At 39.7% G+C, this 23,069-nt stretch overlaps 1 protein-coding gene across 5 annotated transcripts in view; it reads right to left on the reverse strand.

Moving 5' to 3' along the window:
- Positions 1-23,069, reverse strand: part of TENM2 (teneurin transmembrane protein 2) — a 698,234-nt gene that overhangs the window by 33,519 nt on the left and 641,646 nt on the right. For all 5 annotated transcript variants that reach the window (XM_055717811.1, XM_055717810.1, XM_055717809.1 and 2 more), the window contains exons 16-21: positions 21,556-21,702; positions 9,735-9,945; positions 5,490-5,609; positions 3,119-3,380; positions 2,158-2,425; positions 875-1,018 (exon numbers count right to left, since the gene is read on the reverse strand). In XM_055717811.1, the coding sequence (XP_055573786.1) occupies positions 875-1,018; positions 2,158-2,425; positions 3,119-3,380; positions 5,490-5,609; positions 9,735-9,945; positions 21,556-21,702 (1,152 nt within the window). The remainder of the gene's footprint in view (positions 1-874; positions 1,019-2,157; positions 2,426-3,118; positions 3,381-5,489; positions 5,610-9,734; positions 9,946-21,555; positions 21,703-23,069) is intronic.

Consider the following 23,069-nt stretch of genomic DNA (forward strand, 5'->3'; position numbering starts at 1 on the left):
CCAAGGGAGTGGTTTCTCTGACAAGAGTGACCATTTTCAATGTCATCAAAGATTGTAGTTATCTGGCCATAAACTTTTAGCCTTGTGTTCTATTGGAAATACAGGTGTACTATCCTAATGTCACTGGCTCCCCACTGGTGACAACAGTGATTATCACGCACTATCCAAATGGCTCTCTCTACAGTGTTTGTTCCGCTGCACAGCACTTTAAGTGTGTTCCAATTGCTTGATCTTGCCTATTCTGAACACTACTTTAGATTTCTTGAGCAACAATATACTTTGCAATTTGTTAATGTGGGGATCAGCAAGAAGGCTGTAGAAAACACTTGGCAGAGATCAAAGAAATATATGCTAAGCATTCCGCTCCCTAAGAGTCTCTGGTAAAATATGAAGATCAGGAACGTTCAGCTTAGGATATGTAAAGACAAAGAGATGTGAGGAAAAAAACAAACGGATGACAAAATTAAAAGACAAACGAGACAGTATCTCATCACAGACTCATACTCCTTTTAAGCCCCATCTCATATTAGAGGGAAAAAGGTCAAACAAAAGGAACCAGGGACAGATGCGGTTAATATCAGAAAAACAGGGAAGGAAGACAGAAAGACATTACAAGGGAATAAACGAATAACAGAATAGAGGATAAAGATTTGGACTTTAAGAAAAGCCATGCTGTGCAGAACAGTAAAATTTTGTTGAAATGCTAAAAAAAATTTCCGGCAACTGAAACATGTCTCATACCTTACTAAGCTAAAGATGAAACAAAAAGAGTGGAGAAATTGCATTTTTAAAAGTGTAAATATAATGCAAATAAAAGGTGTTCACAGACAAAACTCCATATAGCACAGAAAACACATGGATTTAACTAACTCACCACTCTTGACATTAAGTACATGATGTTTATCCAAAGACCATCCTCCTAAATTTGAAGGATCTAGTTCAAATCCTTGCAGCAGTGCTGTCCTCTTCTCCCATAAAATGAGACTGGGGCAAGTCTCATATTCAAAACCCACAGAAACTGAAATAAAATAAAATCTAATATACTTGCTGAACAAACACTGAATTAAACGTCCAGAGCACATCCAAATCATTCAGCATTCCAGTTCCTCAGCCCCCTCAAGAAGATGGACTGATTATATTCCTCTCTTTTATTCTACAATATTAAATTCAGACCTTTGACTAGACACAAATTTGAAACTTCATTCACATGTACTCTGCAGGGATCTGATCATTTCTGTTTGAATAGCTCGCACTGGGAAGTGACTGGTTTGGTGAGAGTGAGAAATATAATTTTAAAAATATAATAAAATTATTCTATCAGATAACAGGACAAGATCAAACTCTTAATTTGCCAGACGTTCACAGCATTTATTTGGTGTGTTCATTTTACATATCATATACCAAGAAGCAGTGGAAACTTTGTGTGCTTAAAAGCACACATGCACTGCAAGCATTACTCAGGAAAGCAATATCCTATGCAATAACGTAAGAAAGAAAAACTATAGCAAAGATGATTTTAGAAAAAACAGAAAAGAAGTAAGATTTTTAAAATAAGTTTTTCTTTCCACACTGGCACAGCTCTGATGTCCATTTTTAGCATTGTTGTATCACAATTATTCTGATACTCAAATGAAAATGAAAAAAATATTATGATGATCACTCTTTTTCCCACCCACTAGAATCGAGTGAATTAAAAATAGCTGTCGAACTAGAAGACTGAACAGCATTAGAAAAACACTATTTTCACTTCAAATGTATTATACCAGAAGAGGCTATAATAACGGCATGCATGAAAACCCAAATGCACGAAAGAAGGCTGGCTCGTCCTGCATGAGGTTCATTTGTTAGCTGAAAGGAAATAAAAACACAGTGATGGACTAGGTTTCACCCAAGTTCCTGTGGCCAGTTTTTCCCATTGTCTGGTCTAAACCATCTAAGTCAGCTACCGATCAGGAAACAGGCATGTTGAGGGAGTTTAGACCTTTTGAATGTGATCTTTAATGTGTAAAAAGAAACATAATACAAACACAAATTGGGTCAGGAAGACAAGAACTGTTTAGTCTATATTTGCTTCTCCGTAAAAAATCTTTGCAGTTTCCTTACTAAGAATTACAGGTGTTATTTGGAAAGTTTTGGAGCTTATATATGTTGACTTACCTACAGCATCTGACAACCCATAAACCTTCTGACCATATGCATCTGTTTTGTCCCAGATAAATGTATATGCCAAGTTGGGAGATGCCTGAAATGATTTTTGAAACAAATGCCCTTCTACCGCTACCATCAAATGAACTTTGATTAGATTCAGCGGCACAAGTGACTGAGTCATGGTGATCTTAAGTAAGGATTTGTATCCAGCAGTACGGGAACTCAGGTAGTTGAGCTTTATACTAGAGCCAGGGATCTCAATTTCTTCGTGAAGAACCTGAATAGGAAAAAGATCAAACATTTTATATTAGTGTTTTGTTATTTTTTTAGAATAATATTGCCTTGCATATTCTTATGAACTTATGAACTTCTACTGCTGGGAATGGTTATCCTCAAATCAGTGCAGTGATGCAGTTCAGCTGACATTTCTGGACAAATAATTATTTGGCAGCTGTGTAAGCTTCTTTTTAAGAGCCCACTGCTGGTAAAAACGCAAATAGTAGTTCTACTGCAAGTTATATGCAAGGAGAACATAAGAAATACAGTCATAGGAACCTGCAATTTCTACTAACAGTTAGTATAAAGGGTAACTGAATAAAGCAGTGAAACAATAGTACCAGGAGAGTTTTCCTTTGTCCTAAATAACATTCAAGAAAGCAGCCTGCACCAAGTGCCACACACCAAGCCTTTGCAAAATCCTCCTGAAACACCTAAGCTGTCAACTGAAATGGAGAGGTGTATTGTATGATAACGAGAAGGTGCAACGTAGTCAAAGATAAATGTGTCTGGGTGACATGAATCTGGGATATCTGCTGCAGACCTCATTATAAAGCCTGCTGTCAGAATGAACTCTGCAGAGGCATTTGCTACAGCAGTTCCAGGGGACAAATGGTGACTGTGGTAAGCACTCAGGTCAGCACTAGCACCTGACCACTGATTTCTATACCATTTCCACTCACACAGTTCTTACCTGGGTTTCTGGTACAATGGGATTCCGGCCAGGAGCATCACTGAAGAAAGTTGAAAGTGGTGACGAAATGATGACGGGGTCAGGACGGACAAAACCACTTAGATCACAGCTAGGAATGGAGTTCTCCTCTGTCTTCATCACAAGAGTGTCCATGGCATAGAAGCTATTCCAAGGCAACCATACTGTCCTTTCCTGACTCATAAATGGGGCCCGTTCAAAGTGCAACGTTAGGGATGCTCCGCCATTTGCAACCAAGTCAAACCTAGAAAAATGTGGGCTTTAGAAGTGACAAGACTGAATAATTCCAGTAATAACATTCCTGGCTAATGGAATAGGTATATAGGTACACCTATAGCAATAGGTATATGTCCTTGTTTCAGCTGGGACAGAGTTAATTTTCTTCACGCTAGCTGGTGCAGAGCTGTGTGTTGGATTTGGGATGAGCATGCTGGTAACACGCTGATGTTTTAGCTGGTGCTGAGCAGCACTTACACCATGTCAAGGACGTTTCAGCTTCTCACCCTGCCCTGCCAGTGAGAAGGCTGTGGGGCACAAGAGGCCGGGAGGTGACACAGCCGGGACAGCTGACCCCAGCTGACCCAAGGGACATCCCAGACCACATGACATCATGCTCAGCGTATAAATGAGGGGAAAAGCTTAGTAAAGCCGGCTGGGGGCTGCTGCTCAGGGGCTGGCTGGGCATCGCTCAGCAGGTGGTGAGCAATTGTTTTTCATTTGCATCGCTTCTGTTTCTTTTTTTTTTTATTTTCACTTTTTGTTAGTAAGGGTTTTATTTCTCTCTCTTTTTGTTATTTTCCATCTTCTTCTATTTTATTTCAGTTTCTGCACTGTTCTTATCTCAACCCATGAGTTCTCTTACTTTTACCTTTTTGATTCTCTCCCCCATCGCACTGGGGGAGAGTGTGCAAGCGGCCGTGTGAGGCTTAGTTTCCAGCTGTGGTTAAACCATGACAGTACATTTTAAGTGTCATGTTTCAAATTATCAGTAATGGGATGCGAACCTCTGGCAACTAAACAACTGAAATCCAGCCAAGACAAGCAATGATTCGAAGTCACCCGGCCAAACCTTGTTCCTATATATTATAAAATCTGCATGAAATAATTATAAATACCCAAACAAAAATCACCACACTTATTATTACAAGTCATCTTCATATATAGAATCAGCAGAGAAGCCAAGTTCATACTGAGTTGAACACTGAATTATCCCTTTCCTAAAAGGTACTGTCCATCAAGGACAGAACGGGACATGTGGCAGAAGAGAATAGTAATGAAAAGTTTTGCTGCTTCCTATCCCCAGGATAACTGATTTATCATTATTCAGAAAGATTAGGTATTTATTCCCTATTACCTACATAACCATAGCAGTAACATGGAGCTGTGCAGGCATTTTGAAAAAAGTCCTAAATGAGTAGAATACTTCAAGATTGGTCTGACGACAGAAGCAGGTATCAGTTGTTTCATGTAAATGTTGGCAACATAACAAACTAGTCAATAATTTCAATAATCTATTCAAATCTAAATATAGTTCAGCTCACCATTTACTGTAATACTGAACCACTGAAATCAACAACATTATACTTTTATTATAACATAATAATATTCTGGGAAATGTGAAAATTAAATACTCCCTATAGTTCAGTTGACTCATAATAATTATTTCAATTCAATTGTTTGCATGCAAGATCAAGATAAAATGGCAAATGTTTACAATGCATGTGTCACAGATATACTGTTTTAGTTACCACTGTCAGTAAACTAGATAAACCATGACACATTGAATTTTGTTTATCTGCATTTGTGTGCATTTCAAATCAGCTGATACAAGGGGGAAAAAGCACTTTTTTTGCACAGCAGGAAATTGTCTAAATATATTCAATTAGAATCTTTTGATTACATTCTACCCTGAAGAAACTCAAAAGATAGTGGATCTTCAAAAGGAAAGAGAAGCAGAAGGGAACTTTTAACAAAATATACTATTCTATAATGACACTACTTTTTTTTTTTTTTTCCCTAGCAGTGTTTGCCTGCCTTGCGTTTCAAAATAAAATATTTCTGGTCTTAGCTGGATATTACTGTAGACCACAAATGTTTTCACAGATACAGAGCAATTTATTTGAAGGGAGTCTGCCTGCTAACATGTCATTATCAGAAGTCAGCTTTTTCATGTTTACTTGTGGTTAGTATTCAAAATACCATGTGAAAAATTACTTTTCTGTTTACTTAATAGCTCTTTGCCCTGGGAGGAATGCGATGCATGATACCACATGGTTCCATTAGATCACACCATCTGTTAATCAGCAAAGATACTACATACAAAATAGGGACTCAATGAAGCAAGCAAACTCACGTGCCATCCTGACGAGTGATGGTATAGCCGTACTTTGGATACTTGACAAATGACACATTGACCCCAACTAGAGGAGTTCCATCTGTAGTCACCACTTGGCCTCTTATGAGAGACACAAGACTGAAAAAGAAAGATAATTAAAGGTATAAAAGTTGGTTACAAAGCAAAGTTACGTTGTTTATAAACCGAGTAGTGGAACACTTATGCCTCATGTACTCTAAATCCAATTTACTCCAAAGCTTGCTTGATTACTGAAGATACCACAATATTGCCCAGATCCCTCTATATACTTAAATCAAGAAACTGCTTATCTATGCAGTGAGGTCTGTGTATACAGACTGGGTGGTAGCGCTTTCCTTGTCTAATGAGGCTTTGTCTGTCTAATGAGGCTTTGCAGAGCAGAACGCTCTCTCGCATTCAGCCAAGCCAGAACTGTGACCCTGAAGTCCCACTGAAATCACGATTGGGCACTTCTCAAAACCCTCCCTGGGTACAATAGCGTGTCTGTGGATGTCTAATACACTTCAAAAACAGGGTGTAATGCCATACCCCTTTTTTACACAGCCGATTTTCCAAATTAATGTTCATGTTCCTTCATCTCGGAGTGGCTGATGTTTGTATGCTGCATTTGGTCCTGATTCATAACCCTTGCTTTTTCACTTAGTCAACAGGAGAAAGGATTTGGTTTTAAGGCCAGCTTTGCGCACAGGCAAAAGAAAAAGTTCTCTTAGCCAACAGGTTAGCTTAACCTAAGGGAGATGAAGATGGATTATTCCTGTAAGAGGCACTGCCTCTTCTCTTTCTCTCCGGAGAGCGCTTTGCTGCTGCGAAGTGCACAGTGGGTAGAAGTTGCCGCTGCCTGCCTGGCTGCCTTCTCAGCCTCCAGAGCACTGCAAGTAGCAACCCCACTTCTCCCTGTTCTTCCTCCCTCTGGCATGGCCAGTCTGTTCCTGCCCTTCTCCTCTCCTCTCCCGGCTGGGGAGGAGCCTCCATCCCCTGGCTCCTTTCCCCTCCCTCTTCCCTGTACCCGGAGAGAAGCAGCTTGGTGAGCGGGGAAAGCTGCATGGTAAAAGGGAAATGGAAAAGGAGAAGCTCCTTGTATATGGCTTTCATTTCTGCATTGGAAACACGAAAAACCTCCCTGGGAAACAGGGAGACAGTTAAATCCTGCCGCAACCCATATCTCAGGGATAGCAACATTTCATTTTGCCGTGGTCCTAGGTGAAAAGATTTCTGCTTCAGCAGTATGTGCTTCCAGCATGAGCCACCAACTCTCATAGGCAGCTACAGAGAGTACCAGAAAATGAAAAGCCCTGTTTCTGAACTGACTTGGTGCTGGTAGGACTGGAGCCGTGCCTGAACCTCAGCAGCTCCAGGCACACCAACCGCCACAGCATCCTGGCACCACAGGCTGCTGGACGCAGTCGGAGCTGTAGGACAAGGGGATTAACCTGAGCTGGTTTTTGCTGAAAACTGACAAAATGCAGTTGAATACTGGGATGGCTAGAACGCCTGCATCAGCCCTAAATCAGAGAACATCTGTTTTCATTAGGAGTAGCAGGGGTTGTTTTCAGGTCTTTTCTACTAACTCTGAAATGTTCAAGGTGCTATGATGTAAATTTCCAACTGCATTATACTGGCTATTTAACAACTACTTCTTCATATTTTTATTCTGAACAAGGTGTAATATTTTCTTCAATGTTACATAAAAAACCTAATTAATCAAAATGACCCATCTCTGTTCCTTTTCTTTTAGAGCTTTTAACCATTTCTTGACCTTTCTGGTCAAATTTTAATTTGCACAATCAACATTTTGTAACCGAATATGGAATGTAATAGAAATCGATACCTGTTGAGAAAATCTACTGGGGAATACATTGGACCAAGATAATTGTCTTGGCATTATTCATTTAGCTTTAATTATTTTATGTTACAAACACACAGAAGTAGTCGTAGGAAGATAGTCACTCAAGCCTCTACAGGGGAACAGTAGCAGACTTAGAAAGAAATCATCATATGGCAGAAGAGAACTAATAATGTCCATGACAATTTTTTTCTACTTTCAGTCTTAATATTTCAGGAAATACTTGAACAAGAACATTTAGCTAATAATCTTCCCTTTTATTTCTAAAATGCCAGAATACAGAACAAGATGGATATTAAAACTTTATCACTAAAATTTGGATTTATAAGAAGTAATGCATTGACTAATAGTCACACACTGGGCAATCTTTTTTTTTTTTGGTAATCTTTTAAAACTGTAACTGACAAATTAAGCGGATACATTAAGTCCTTTTTTATTAATCACAGAAGTTAAATGTGTAAAAACATGTAGCTTTTCCTGAAAACTTAATTTTATCTTGTTTCTGCACAGAAACAATCAGTGTGTTCTCAATAATTTTGCAATCGGTACATTTTGTTATTTACTGCTTTAGCAGGGTAGGAAACAATATTTTTTTACTTATACTAGTACTGGGAAAAAAAATCATAACCACTATTTTGTCCCACTTTTTTCACCTCTTTCAATGGAATGAGAGTTTGAGCTAAGAAAAGAAAGAAGCCATTATCTCTCATGGTAGCCACTTCTTGAGACTACAGCAGCTTCAGTACACGTGAAACTTGGAATCTAACCCTGTGGTATTTTTTAAAAGTCAAAAACCTTAGTTGTAAAACTTTCAATTTGACTTTATACATTAGATTTGCCTAAAATTGGTATAAAAAATAACAGTTGAGCTGTAGAATTCCCAAAAGCACCTTCACAACTTAGAGGCTAAGGCCAATTTTAAAATGTCATTAATATGCCATTTGCAAAGATATGTTAAAATACGTGACATACTTCAGATGAATAAAACAGAACTAAGACTTCTGCCACCAGGAACCCTAGAAAATATAATTTTTTTAAAAAATATCTATAATTTCCAATGAGATTTTTTCAAAGGAGTTTGGGGATAGAAATGCCCAGCTCCCACTTTTTCTAAAGCTCTAATTCTTTGACTGTTTTGAAGGCTCCAACTCATATCTATACATAAACAGCTTGATTATTTTAAATATATTTGCTAATATTTCTTGGATGGTGCACAAATATCTGCATATCACTCTATCTGTCTTGAAATTTGGAATGATAATCACCTGCTTTTGTAAAACACTTCAAGATCTAGGAATAAAGTGTTGGATCACGTTAATAACACAACTAAACGTTATCAGATGATAGTGGAATAGAGATACAGGGGGTACACTCATTTTCATTCTGAGTGCCTTAATGAGGCAACGGCTCAAGCACTGGTTTGCATACACTGTGTAAGAGGAAACTGCCTGCTGCTCGTCACTCAAGGAAATTCTGCTGACGGTAACATATACAGAGCAGCATGTACCAACCAGTTTGCGGACTGTATGCTTTTTATGCTGTAGCCCGTATTCCTTTTTGAACAGATTATTCAGCCTCATGAATTAGTAAGGTTATCTCTTGTCTTGTTTTCCTTTTCATGCAACGTTGCAGAAAATTGCAAGAATTCCCCCATTTTATTTTTACAGAGCTTCAATTTTAACTCTGGCAATATGAACATAATTGACATATCATCAATTTCTCAGCATCTTTCCACAGAGACAAATTTAAATAATATATATAAATAAGAACACCACTCTTCTTGTAAGCATACAAAGGCATCAAATATCAATTAACGATGTGCTAGCTTTTAGAGTCATTATAAATATATAATAAATAGTAATAGGAAGAACATAGGAAAAGAAAACCAAGAAGAAAATGGAAACTTCGTCAGATGTATTGATGATGCAAGTAAACCAGCAAGTAAAACAGTTTCATATAAGGAATAAACCCCTCCTAAGTTAGTGTATCTTTAGAATAATTTGAAATGGTATTCCATTATTAAACTTGTGTTAACAACACTAAAAAAAATGCAATCCCTTTCTAACTGGAAACTACTTTGCATTTTCCCTGCATTTCTAGACTGCAGCCTTCATAAAATATAGACCTTGGAAGCTCCTACTCTGTGGAAGGAACCTTCTAGGTGTTGCCAATATTTTAAAATGCTAATAAAACTCTGTTATAAAATAAAGGTCACATCATAAAACGCAACAGAGTGCTGTCAGTGGGAATGTTGCCTAAAATGCAAACACATGAAGCACCTGAAAGCAGCATCTCATGTTAAAACATGAATAGAATGTCTGGTAGAAATTCTCCCATAGAATGCAACCGCACAGGTACAGTGTCATATTTATAGCTGCTACCTGCTGTTGAAGGGATTTTCTCCCGGGATGATGTGAGTGCTGTCCTTCCCCACTAAGAGCTTGATTCGATCATAGAATGACTTCACAGTTGGTGAACCAGAATGGCTCTGTTGTATGATGTCAAGAGGATCACGTGAGCCCCGGCACAGCAGGCTGTTTTGACAAGTAGACTGGAGGCAGCAGTCTGGGTCTAGGCAGTCAACCAAGCCGTCTGAAAGGTAAGAATCATCAAGGTTCAGCCAGCTGCACTCTGCTATCAAGCAATAATACCTAATGGACATCTAAAGGCACTAGGAAAAAAATATTAATGCTTACTCTTTGTAACATCCCAATGTCATAAAACTGGTAGTTGAACCAATAATGCTGTGAGGATGAGTTTTTCTCAAGTACATTGGTGGTTAAACACCATTATTGGTTCAATTAATTTAAACCAGTATTAGATGAGAATCAATCCCAAATAAATCTGTTAAGGCTTGAAATTAGAAAGCAGGAATAGTGGAAGGAGTACAGGATTATTTCTTTAAGGATTTTTTTTTTTTTTTAATCTTGTGAGTTGCTTTTAAATCTTTCCAGCTGTTTTACGAAGTTTTTACATTTCCTTGCTGGGCTATAAGAGTCTTGAGAATTATACTGTTTAATTTCATTTCTTCCATTTGGGGAGATGGGGTGACAGAATAAGTTCTTTTTACCTAAGTAAAATAAAAATTATATTGTACCCATTTTGGCAATACATAGGGAAGTGCTCCTGGAACTCCCATCTTCCATAGATATCTGAATCAGAATTTGTTCACATGGTTGGATAAGGAAGGATCACTCACAAAACTGGTGGATTCAGTCATCATACTACATATTAAGTTGTCCATCAAGAATATTTATTAAGAAGTATTTTAAAGAAAAATTGGAATTTAAACACCAGAAATTAATATGGAATCATCAACGGGGAGATCGATCTGTATACTTAGATAAATTACAACTGACTATTTTTAGCACATACAGTAACAACTTCTAGCATCATCCTTTCCTTTGGTATCATAATTTAACTGAAATATGTTCTCTCAATGGACTTTACTGTAATTTAGAAATTAATAACCATTGACTTGAAAATATTATCATCTCTAACCATTTAGAAACATTTGTTCATTTACTCTGGCAAGAGCCATGCATTCAATCTGCAATCTACTCAGGTCTGTAAACTTTCAGAGACTCCCCAAGGCATCTTAACGTGATTTTCGATTACAAATATGGCCGGGGCACACACTGAGTATCATACACAAGACACAACGTTCCAGCAGGTTAGTTGACGAAAGTACCTTAAAGTAAGATCATGATGCATGTATTTTCAAGATTTTCAAATGCACAACAAACCAGCATTACCCTACACAGTGATACCTGGAAAAACAACAACAACAGAAACCCCAAACCTATAAAAATCTTTCTTATTTTACAATTAGCCTTATATGCCCAATGGATTGAGCGTGTGGCTGAAATGGCTGCTGCTGATTTAAAAACAAAATTGCTGAGGTGTGCTGACAATGTTTCATTCAGCCCTCTAAGGAAATTTAAGTCAGACAAACTACCTCGTTGCAAGAGCTATATGTTGCTTGAAGGTCAGGTGCCTATTCACATTAAGAGCTTCATTCGTCTTGAAATCCTTTCCAACGTGGCAGTAGGAATTTTCTTTTTTGCTACAGCCCATTTTCCACCCACTTTATATAATCATTGTAAGGACATCATTAGCTTCAGATTATAACTCAAGGCAGATTTCCTATTAAGCTCTGAGAACTTTTTCTCAGCATCTTGTGTTCTTTCTGTGTGACACCTCTACAACTATGAACTTAAAGCTGCCACTGTTCAGTCTGCTCAGTTCTTTTACTCAGACGACCACCAGTCAAGAGAATTCTATCAACACGTTAGAAATAACAGAAGCAAAACACAGGATATAAATTACTCCCTTTGACAAATTTGCATTTACCTGTTCAAGCTGCATTGTATTTTTGCCATACCTGTTATTAGCGGTGAGCATACGTTATGTCTGTAATGACCTCATCATGCAGCAGATTATGGGATGCTGTGACCAAACACTTCTGACGACACCATGAACTTTCAATTGGCATATCAATCTCTCAGCGTCCTGTCAGTCATGCGAATCACATCTTTATGCTCACAAGCCCCCTTGGATATAGTCTGACATCGCAATCTTCAGTAAATTACCCTGTCACTGCCAATCTCACCGTTATCTCACAAACAATCAAGCAGGCAATCAAACTGCTCTGAATTGCCAGTTCAGGACCTGAGAGGCTAGAAACATCTCCATTCAATACCAGGGAGAAACCTGTGTATGATTCCTTTCAGGTAGGAAGGCTTTCATGCAGCTGTGCGAATTCAGACATGCACAGTTTCAGATGCTTACAGGAATATTTAGAAAAGACAGGCATATACCGCAACATAAATATACACATGATTTACTTGTTTGGAACATTATTACTTATAATATATGCCTATATTCCCCCATACTAATTTATTCCCAGATGGCAGGATTTGGGAGTTAGGATATTTTTACCTTATGCCAACTTAGACACTGCTATACTATTTGCGTTCATAGCTGCTTTGCTGCTATTATTCATTTTGTTGCTCTGAAATCTCTGACTATGTATGAAAAACTATTTATGTTTGCTTAATTTGCTATCTGGAAATATTATTGCAGAATGGCTGAGATAGGCAGGGACCTCTGGAGGTCATCTGGTCCGACCCCTCTGCTCAAGCCAGGCTACCAAAAGCCAACTGAGCAAGACCATGCCAAGACAGCTTTTGAACATCTCCAAGGATGGAGACTCCACAACCTCTCTGAGCAATGTGCTCCAGTGCTCAGTCACCCCCATGATAAAAAAGTGTTTCCCAGCATACGTTTGTGCCTGGGGTTGTTCCTCCCCAGGTGCAGGACATTGCACTTCAGTAGGTTACTATCAGCCCATTTTTCCAGCCATATCAGAGCATTACGTATGAAGTAAATTGCTACAGAATTATTTAGTTGTATTAGACTTAGTTGATTAAAAAAAGGGCTAGAAAAAAAAATGTACCTTCTGTAAGAGAAAACTCTGCCATAAGCATGAATTTTAATTAGAATTTAGTTTTTTTTTTTTAATATATATTTCAGAGCTTGTCGTCTTCCAGATTTCCTCAGGTACACTGAATTATTTATACAGTTAATTCAATGACAAATACCTCGCCATTAGCCTCACCAAGACATTGCTGATTTTCACAGTGTACACATCAGAGTTTTGAATGGCCAGTCGGCAGCCCTCTGAAACTCTGTAAGCTAAACGAACGAGACTCTAGAGGGAATTAAGATGGTGTTGAACCTCCTCCAACAATTTGGGACCAAAAGAAGACCCAACTCGGCCTTAACTGAGAAGAAAGAAATCGGAAATTTTGATCTGATTTAAACTGGCAGCATAGAATTAGCTCTCCATTGCTGTTCGTGCTTCTTCCAAATTCCCTAATCTTTTCAGAAACAAAGCAAGTGACATGGTATTCCTCTTGAAGACTTCACTTCTGCTAATGGATACACACATTTCTTGACTTTCCGTGAACTGTTCCACAAGCTTTCTGGCTGACTTAACTGCACAGCAAAAAGAAAATTTTAAAGTATTACATGTAGAATAGAATAATTTACTTGTGCACGCCATATTTTAAGATGGCCTTATTGTCTTTCTCTTGATCATCATTACAAGGCCTAAAAAGCTATCAGTAGAAACAGTGATTTATTTCAGTGCCAATGTACTTAGAACCCCTCATCATCAGTTTTCCCTCACCACTGAACGTATTTCTCATCACATGCAGGTGATGGATTCTAGAGCTGTGCTACACCTTTCTTTGGAAAGTTGATGATGGAGCTATTGTTTGTTTGTTCAGCTTTTTTTTAACTCCTACAAGTAAATTTTCTTTAGCTTCCACTCTTCATCAAACACTTGCAGGCTGTCCTTCAGGTCCAATTCATGATGCATGTTACAATGAGTCAACTTTGACCTGACATCCAGCTGCTTGAGAAAACCCTTTCTGTACCCAGCAGGGGAAAATCTTGTTGCCAAAACAAAACTTCTGAGCACATGCTCAGTAGAGGGCATCCTTACACTTCACTAGCTTCAGGAGCTGATGACTTTCAGAGCATAATTCCTGGAAATTTTTCTTTTTCCAATAAACATTTCAGACTGATGATTAAAATGGAGGCGGGGAGGAGGGGGAACAGCAGCTACTATGAACCCTGAGGGCAAAAGGGCCTTTGATCACTCTGAGGGCAAATTAGTTAATTTATCATGATCCGATTTTAATTATGTGTAGTATTAATATACCCAAGGTGAAAGAATTAGAGATGCTCTATCAGATTATCAAAAGAGTAGGCTGCCTTTCTGCCAACACAGAAATATTTTAATTGAGCTCTAAAACTGCATGCAGAAATGTTTCCACAGACAGGCTATTCCACAGCCCAGTGTATCTTCCTGCCAGGAAGTTTTATCTAATATATAACCCAAATTCTAACTTTTGTAGTTTGATCTAATTACTGTTAGCTATATTGGCATACATCATTCAAAATAATTCCTCCAAAGTTCCTGCTGCTAACAAGAAAGGAAATGCTTCTAATCCTGTTCCAGCCCTGTTCCTCAATTAGCCAAACTGGAAAGCCTCTCCGTAACCTGTCAGGATCTCCATTATACCACTGGCTCATATAACAAACTGTGAGCACAACAGAGCATTTTCAGAACCATAATCCTAAACCAAAGCTGCCTTTCAAGGGAAACCTGGATTGTAAATCCCAAGTTGTGGTAAAGCAGAAGAAAACTGGCTTCCTTTTAAGCTGGGTGTGCCTCTGAATGCCCCCCACCCCCCACCCCCCCCCACCCCCAAACCCTGATGAGTACCCTGGAATATGACATCGGCAGAGCAAGAATCCCACATCCCTTGCCCACTCAGGGTCCCTGTGCTGCGCAGAGCCCTGGCAGCTGGGAAAACCCAACTCCAGCTGGCATCACCTACTGCAGGTGTAGCTCCAGCTGTGCGCTGAGCGCTTGGTGCTCCTTCTGAACTTGAGAATACTGGTGGGTTTTGGATGCTCCAACCTCAAACCACACATAGCTTAGAGCAGACTTGACCTAGAGGGCTCCAAGATGAAAATAACCTCAAAAAAATAATTGTTTGTTGGGTTCCAGTGTACACATAGATACCTACACAGCAACCAATGGCTTTTTAAATCATAAAAATTTGCAGTCACTGAATTCTTGCCTTCGCTTCTCCATGGGTTATAAGAGCATGTGATTGTAGTAACATATCCCATGAGGGACAGTGTAAGGATAAGCTGGCTAATGTGTGTAAAGGCGATTAGAGGCTGACGTGAAGTTTTAACAAAATCACATACAAGCATACTCATTAGCTCTTGTCAAACTTACATAATGTCTAGTTTTGATACAGGTTTTATACTTGAGCTTACATGAGTCACTCTGGCCCCCATCCACAATAGATTTCAACTACTCATTACATTTAATGTTCTAAAACTGACTATTGTACAGGCTCTGGGAATGTATTTTTCTGTGCCATGAGTATTCTGGGTATTTATATTGAGAACTTCATAAAGTCTTTTGTCTGTGCTGAATTAGAGACCCCTGCTGAGGCTTGTTGAGGCAAGCTAAATTACATGATTTGCCTTTGTGCTGTGAAATACTTGTATTATCTTAAATGTCACGAGCCTGATGCAGTATCAAGTCACAGGATTTGTAATTTTCTAAAAGCATTTTTTTTCTAAATGTTTATTGCAGGGAGACACTTCTCTTTTCTTTCTATTTTCTTTCTGTCTAATTTCAGAGATGAGTTTTCTAAGACAACTCAAATAAACAGCCTTTCAATCAGTCAAGTGCACTGTCCTGACAGTGAACTTCTCTAGAAATGTATTTTTCTTGTGAATTGAAGAGAAGTCATACTGAAGCAGATAGCTAGCTTTCTCTCATTCATTATCTTCAATGTATTGTGCCAAAGAGAATTACCGCCAACTGTACTTCTTGGTGGGGTTACAGCTATATAGTAACAAACTGAAGGGCAAATTTTGCCTTCTGAGATATGCACAACTCTCTTTTGAAAGCCAAGTGGAAATAAATTAAAATGTATTTTAAAAAGAATGTCCCACTTTGCATAACAAGGAATTCCTCCTTCAATTCACCTTAGTATTCTATACTGCTATGGGTTGCTTCTTTTCCTTCCCCACCCAATTTTAGTCTAGATGATTACATTTAGAGAAGAAATGTGATCTGTGAAGTGATATTAGCAGTGGTTGCTTTTAATTTTTTTTTTACCTGCCTCCTCCTATCCTTTCCATCCTGATCAAATCCAAAACAAAGCAGTTCAGCAAAATTTTGGCTATTTCCTGCTTTTCTTTCTCTGAAATTACATAATTCGTCTTGTCAATAAAAATTATAAACATGAGGAGAGTAAATTTGAATGGATGCAAAAGGTGGGCTTAGAGAGGAAGAAGGAAAAGAAAAGCCTAGAAAGAACAACATCAGTGGGCAGTATGGACTTCTCCCAGGGCTGCTGCTGCAAAGGCCAGAATCTGTACTTGGACACCTCTCCCAAATTATCCCACTGAGTTCAGGACAAAGGGCCCTCAAACATGAGCTCCTGGTATCAACTGCATCTAACATTCAGTGAAACTATTCTGTAGAAAGGAAATACGATTTTTGCTATGCATTACATGGTCCATTTTACTTGAAGGCACTGTAAGGTCTAAGGTGAAATGTAGTTAAACATACACAATTTATGAAGACTGTTCCGAGATACTAAAAATATATTCCAATTTAGGAACAAGCAAATTATTACAAAATAATTTTTGTAAAAAGATGGGTATAAATAGCCACTGTAGGGTTTTCCTTATGCAATATGTCCAAAAAAATACAAACTAAAAAAGTAAGGTACCTTGTCTTATTCCTCAAAATATCATCTATGATCCTTTAATTTCCTAAAATAAATCCACGGTGAATTAAATGGGTTATACATGTCTATTGGGGGGATTATACATTGTAATCACAATTATGGGTCTTAAAATAAAGCTATTTCTAATCCCTCCAAAAGATGCTTAATAACTATTAGATTACTGAGGGACTGATTAAGGAAAGGGATTAGATTTAGAAGTGGCCACAGTGAGTAAATTAGGCAATTCAAACATGTTTTGGAAAACAGAAGCATTTTACAATTTTAAAAGATCTTAGAAGTGAGTCAATGACAAAAGCCCCTTACCTTTCAGTTAGATTTCCTCCTTAAAGATAAGTAAATAAACAGATAAATAAGAGACTCAAGTTTTTTCAGCAAAGTAGCCTATGCACCAGAGCAACCCTAAGCAGGTTTGTAACAAAGACCCAGTTAAGCCCATATCTAGATTTGACACGTGATGGTAAGGACAAATACAGGTGAATTTCCCAGTGCTACCTCGAATCATGCACAGTTCTACTTAACAGCCCTAAGAGGAGAAAACAGCTTTGGACCCTTCTTTCTGCTCTGGAATCCCATTTTATTTATGTGAGTAATACACACTGACATCTCATTTAAAATGAAGATTTGTAAGTCTCAACAAGACAGGGGCACATCTGCCTCTTCTAGGAATAAACCAACTAAAAGGCATTAATCTAAAATGGAAAGAAAATATTAAGTATAATATTCCTTTTTTCTCTTTTTGAACTATGGTACAGAGTTCGCATAGTGGCAGATAATAAGACAAAACAGGACAAATGGGAATCCCTTCGGAGTCAGTGGCAATGCTCTTCTTGACATCCATGAAATGAAGATTTGGCCCAAGGCCTTTGAATCTGATTGTGAGATACAATTATAATAAGAATGGCTGAACAGCAGAAGAGCTCCAAAATATGTTAAATCTGTTGCTGCATGGGGAAGAAGGGAAGACAGAAAATGACAGTTCTGTTTCAGTGACATGCTGAAGCAACTGCATTTTAACAACGTGAATAGATGGACAGGAAGGAAGGAGGTTCAGCTGTTCAGGCAAGGACCTCATTTAGGCAAAAAAATGGTATTTTTAGCTACTCTAATGCCTTTTGAAAGACAGCTTGCATCATCATTACTAGTCCAGAACTACTTGCTTATGTTAACAGAACAATGTTCGTGATGGGGCAGCAAATGAGTTCAACATTCTGCTGCAAATAAACATGGCTGAGTTTCAAATGAAAAGAATGACTGGGAGGAGAGGCGATTTCTTTAACTTTTAATAATCTTGCACTTTATGTGAAATATGGAGTTCTGGTAACTAGCTGAATCTTTGATTCCCATATTACAGTTTTCAGCTTTGCCTACGGAGAAATCTTAATTTTACCTGTTTCTTTATATACACAGTCACAATATGATCTCCGTGCCGGGAAGGTGATGGAGCAGGTCACCCTGAGGGCCATCACACGGCACGTGCAGGACACCCAGGGGATCAGGCCCTGCCTGACAGCCCCGATCTCCTGCTACGAGCAGCTGCCCGGCCTGGTGGGTGAGGGAGAGGCTGTGGCTGGTGTGTCCTGGGCCTTAGTGAAGCCTCTGACACCGTCTCCCACAGCCTCTCCTGCAGCCACCGGCTGCTCATGGCTGCCCGGGGGGCTCTGCGCTGGGGTCAAAGCTGGCTGGGCGGCCGGGCCGGAGAGCGGTGGGGAATGGAGTCACATCCCGCTGGCCCCTCAAACCCTGGCTTCGGGTTTGGGCCCCTCACGGCCAGAGGGACATGGAGGGGCTGGAGCGTGTCCAGAGCCGGGCACGGGGCTGGGGAAGGGGCTGGGGCACAAGTGCTGGGAGGGGCGGCGGGGGGAACTGGGGGGGTTAGTCTGGAGAAGGCTCCGGGGGGACCTTATCGCTCCCCACAGCTGCCTGGCAGGGGCTGTAGGCAGGGGGGGTCGGTCTCTTCTCCAGGTAACAAGTGACAGGACAAGAGGAAACGGCCTCAAGTTGCACCAGGGGAGGTTTAGGTTGGAGATTAGGAAAAATTTCTTCACGGAAAGGGTGTTCAAGCATTGGAACAGGCTGCCAGGGAGGTGGTTGAGTCACCATCCCTGGGGGTATTTAAAAGAAGTGTAGACATGTCACTCAGGGCAGGGTTTAGTGGTGGCCTTGGCAGTGACAGGTTAACGGTTGGACTCTAGGATCTCAAAGGTCTTTTCACACCTAAATGATTCTACAATTACATAAAGGGCAGCCTGAAGAACAGAGCATGCATCCCTCCCTTCCTCTGCCTTCCTGCACACTCCCGTGGTCTCCCTGTTAGCATTAATAAACAGCTAGGTCACAGGACGTGTTCCTGGCCAGGCGTGCAGTGAACCAGACACGTAAAGAATAGTACAGCTTAAGGCAAAGGCAGAACTGTACTCTAAGAGACTAAGTATTAAGTGACATTATATTCAGTTTTGAGTTTTGTTGTAGCTCTATTGACCGACAGTTTGACAAACTGATGGGAATGACAATGATTGTCTTTCCAGCGCATATTGGAAAGGATCCCATGCCATCTGAAAGTAACCTGAAACTCAAAATACCATCAAGCAAACTGAAACAGCCAAAATCACCAAGACATGCCAGAGACCGAAGAGTGCTGCAGCGCCACATGGCCTGTGGCTAATTCTCAGCCTGTGCCACCTGCACCCTGTACAAAGCACAGCCTGGCTGAATTGAATCAAAGTGTTCGGTTTTTCAGGTATACCTTGCAAGCGTGTGGAGAAAGGGCTAGGTGAACAGGTGTTGAACACCTAAGCTGCCTTATAGAAAAACTCTACAGAAATGTAATATGGATGAGACTACTAAAGAGTAGTAACGATTGTTGGATTAAAGTACTGAGCTAAAGGTCGTAAAACAAAGAGATTAATTTCTATCTTTATCATAAAATCCCTATGTGAAAATGTGCAGGTCAAGTGGACTTTTCAGGTTCTTTGGGACCTTGGAACAGGCATAGATTTTCAAACTACCTATATGCCCACAAGAAGCAATGAGCAGTAACCCCTTTGGCCTCTGGAAAAAAACTTACTTCCACCTGCAAGTGTTGAGAACACCTGAAGAGTTCTCCTCTTAATCTTTCTAGCCTTCAGCTAGACCAAACAGTTTTCTTTCAGGCGCAACTATGGTAAATCAGAAACCACGCACCTTAAAATTATGTCTGTTGTGTGGCATATTTATTCTATGTATTCTTTGACTCCAATGAACTATTTGTCTTCCATGAATGTTGTGATTTTAAATTGGGATGAACAGCTGAATGGTCTCACTGGTCATTTTTCCCCTGTTTGCCCGTCTGTTTTACAAGTGCAAAATATTGTCTTGGGTAGGTAAACAAGCACCTTATTCCAGTATTTCTAATAATGTTTTCCAAACTTATTCCTTGTTTTGTGGAAAACCTGATGATACATCCATTTTCAGTTTTTCATTTATTATCTTCAGAGCCTGTAAAATTGGCACACCTAAGCAGTTCACCTTTTAGTTTCTTACACTGCATATTAACAGAAGTTTAGTGGGTTTTGTTGTACAATTAAATGCCAACTAATGTAATTTGGTAGTCAGATTCTGCTCTTCACAATTCAGTAAAGCTATAAAGCAAGTTCCAGTCTTCTGAAACTGAATTGGCTCCAGCACATTTAAAATATTTCCGTAAGCACTGATCACATGTGAAACCAAGGAACCAACAGAAGATTTACAGATTAAAACTAGTGGATGCTATTCAGACATAGTTAATATCACATAATCAAAACCAAATATACCTGTTCCTCAGTTTGGGACTTCTCAACAATTTCTATACCCTGAAATCTTACACAAAATTAAAGCACTCATCCTAATCAAAATTTTACCCTAGAAGCAGCTGTTCAAATAAGCCAGATGTTTTTTTGCAGTTTTAGAAAAAAGCGTAAAACATTTCTTAATCAGCAAAGAGATGTGCTCTTTAGATTAATTATTGGCCAAAGAAAAGTTAAGGAGTCTCAAGGAAGAAAGATGTGCCTGATGTTTGATTTTTAATGAAGAGCAGAAGCTCATGAAAAAGAATCTACATGACTTACTAAAGACATTGTAGTGAAAGGAATAAGAAAGCTATTTCAAATGAAGAAGATAGTTTAGGCAATCTTGTTTAGATGCTACAACTTCTCAGAACTGCTTTCAGCCCAGTATAGCCTAATACACCATGGAAGGCTCTATGAAACAAGATAAACTAAAGCCATCTTTGAAGGTAAACACAGAACACAAATTCTATATTTAATAGGGATATGTCTGATAAAGGAGAAGGAAAATTGAAGATGGATGTCAGAGTCTTCCCACAGATGACTACTCAGCATCCCTCCATCAGCCTGTCCAAGTGGGGCATGTGAACTGTGCAACGTGACAGCAAGCTACAACCATTCCCACAGGTTGTGCACATGAAAGTGTGACCCGGGCCTCTAACAGTGAGCAGAAAAAGTATTGCTAAATATCCTGCTCCATCAGCTGCTATGCTTGTGCACATGGGTGCAGTAAGTTGTTTTGCAATTCACATGTGCCAAGAGCCCATAGGAAGAAGTTCTGGTCTACTGGGCCATGCTCCCCACCGTGGGCTTCAGTGGGATGCAGGGTGGGACTGAGCCTGCCCGTCCGCTCCTGACGCAGGCATTGTGGGTCACCACATCTCTCCACAAGGCCACAGCTTGCTCAGTCTCATTTGTTTCAGAAGAAATGTAACACCACCACTTGACAACAATGACAAAGTCCTCCTGAAGGAAAATGACTCACGAAGAAAGCGTGTATAACCCGCCGTTCTTTAGGGACTGGGAACTGAAAGACTTTTGCTCACCTCCCTCATTATCCTTGTTATCAGCACAGGCGGTTTCCATGGCAACGTTGCATCCAGGCCCCCTCCAGCCGGTCTGGCAGACACACTGCCAGCTGTTCTGACCCAGCGTGCATCTCCCATTGCCATTGCACAAATCAGGGCAGCCATCTGGTTGAAGAAATGGAGAAGGTAAGTACAAGACACACTCATTCACAGCGCCACTCAGACTTCTGACAATATTACTGTGCAGACAAAAAGGCTCATTCCTGCTGGTGGAACAAACGCTCTCCTGGCCCAGAGCCACAGCCCTGGCATGGAGAAGGAGAGTAAAGGAAGGGCATGCCTCAGGGAAGTGGATTTACCTCAAGCCAAAAGGCAGGAGGAGTCCTACCGTCAGCCATAACACATTTTAAGAACCCTGTAAAGGTTCAGACCTTGACCTGCTAGAAATTAGTGTCTGCTGACAGAAGATCACAGCCTTGTATTTCCCCCATTTCATATATGTATATACATATACACATATATGATGGACAATGTCCTCTTCAAAAAGCATGTCAATGTTCAGAGTGCCTTTTATATTGTGCACAGCATAATTCTTCAGAATTTCTCTAAACAAAGTTTAAACAAGTAAGTTTTGACAATATTTTCCTCCTTTAACAGTAATTTTGGTCTTTTAAAATACTTATTTAACACTAACTTTACTTATGATGTAACATTTCATGCTTTCTGAAAGACACGTTAGAAGAGATACCCCACTAAAGATGCATATTTCGAATTGACTATGGAAATGAAGCAACATTGTATAGTAAGAGCTGAATAAGAAACAAAACCACTAATTAGCCAAGGGGCTTACATTTCTAGCAAAATGTCCAAGGTAACAGAATACCTTGACTACTTTTTCCTGAAACTAAATGAGTCTCAGGAGGCACTACTGTACCTTACTGAATATTCATTATTGAAAAAGGTAAGAAAACCAAATTCCAGCCTTGGTATATACAATCAAATCCATCAACACCCAATTCACACAAGCATGTGTATTTGCCCGTGGAGGCAACAGAAGATTTGAGAGTCCTGCAGCAGACCTCTCATAGCACCTCCTCATTAGCCTGAGCAGGAGGAGAAGGCTGTGTTGCCATACTGACAGTAGATGTTGGATCCCAATCATTCACAAGCTCTCTCATTTGGGTTGGAAATACAGTCTAATCGTGCCATCCCTACAACCACCAGAGGACAGAACAATTAATCTCATTGCTGTCAGTTTTGGGCAGAAAATTTAATCTCTAAACAGCTCACAAAGCTTCATGCTCTCTCATTATCCCCTCCACCAGCAGTGATGGGTGGTCACTGTCAGCATCAAGATCTGCAGGGACCTGCTGCAGCCCTCTCAGATCTCATTGCCTGGCTGGGTTAGTCCTTTGCATTTGCCACCGTGACCCCAGGCTGTGACTATTAATTAAGTACTCCACTCCCTTCCCCAGGCATTTTAAGAGCACCAAGGAACTAACAGGCACCCTACCAGAGTGTGGATACTCTTT

The sequence above is a fragment of the Falco cherrug genome, chromosome 8 (genome assembly GCF_023634085.1).
Source record: "Falco cherrug isolate bFalChe1 chromosome 8, bFalChe1.pri, whole genome shotgun sequence".
Classification (NCBI taxonomy): domain Eukaryota; kingdom Metazoa; phylum Chordata; class Aves; order Falconiformes; family Falconidae; genus Falco; species Falco cherrug.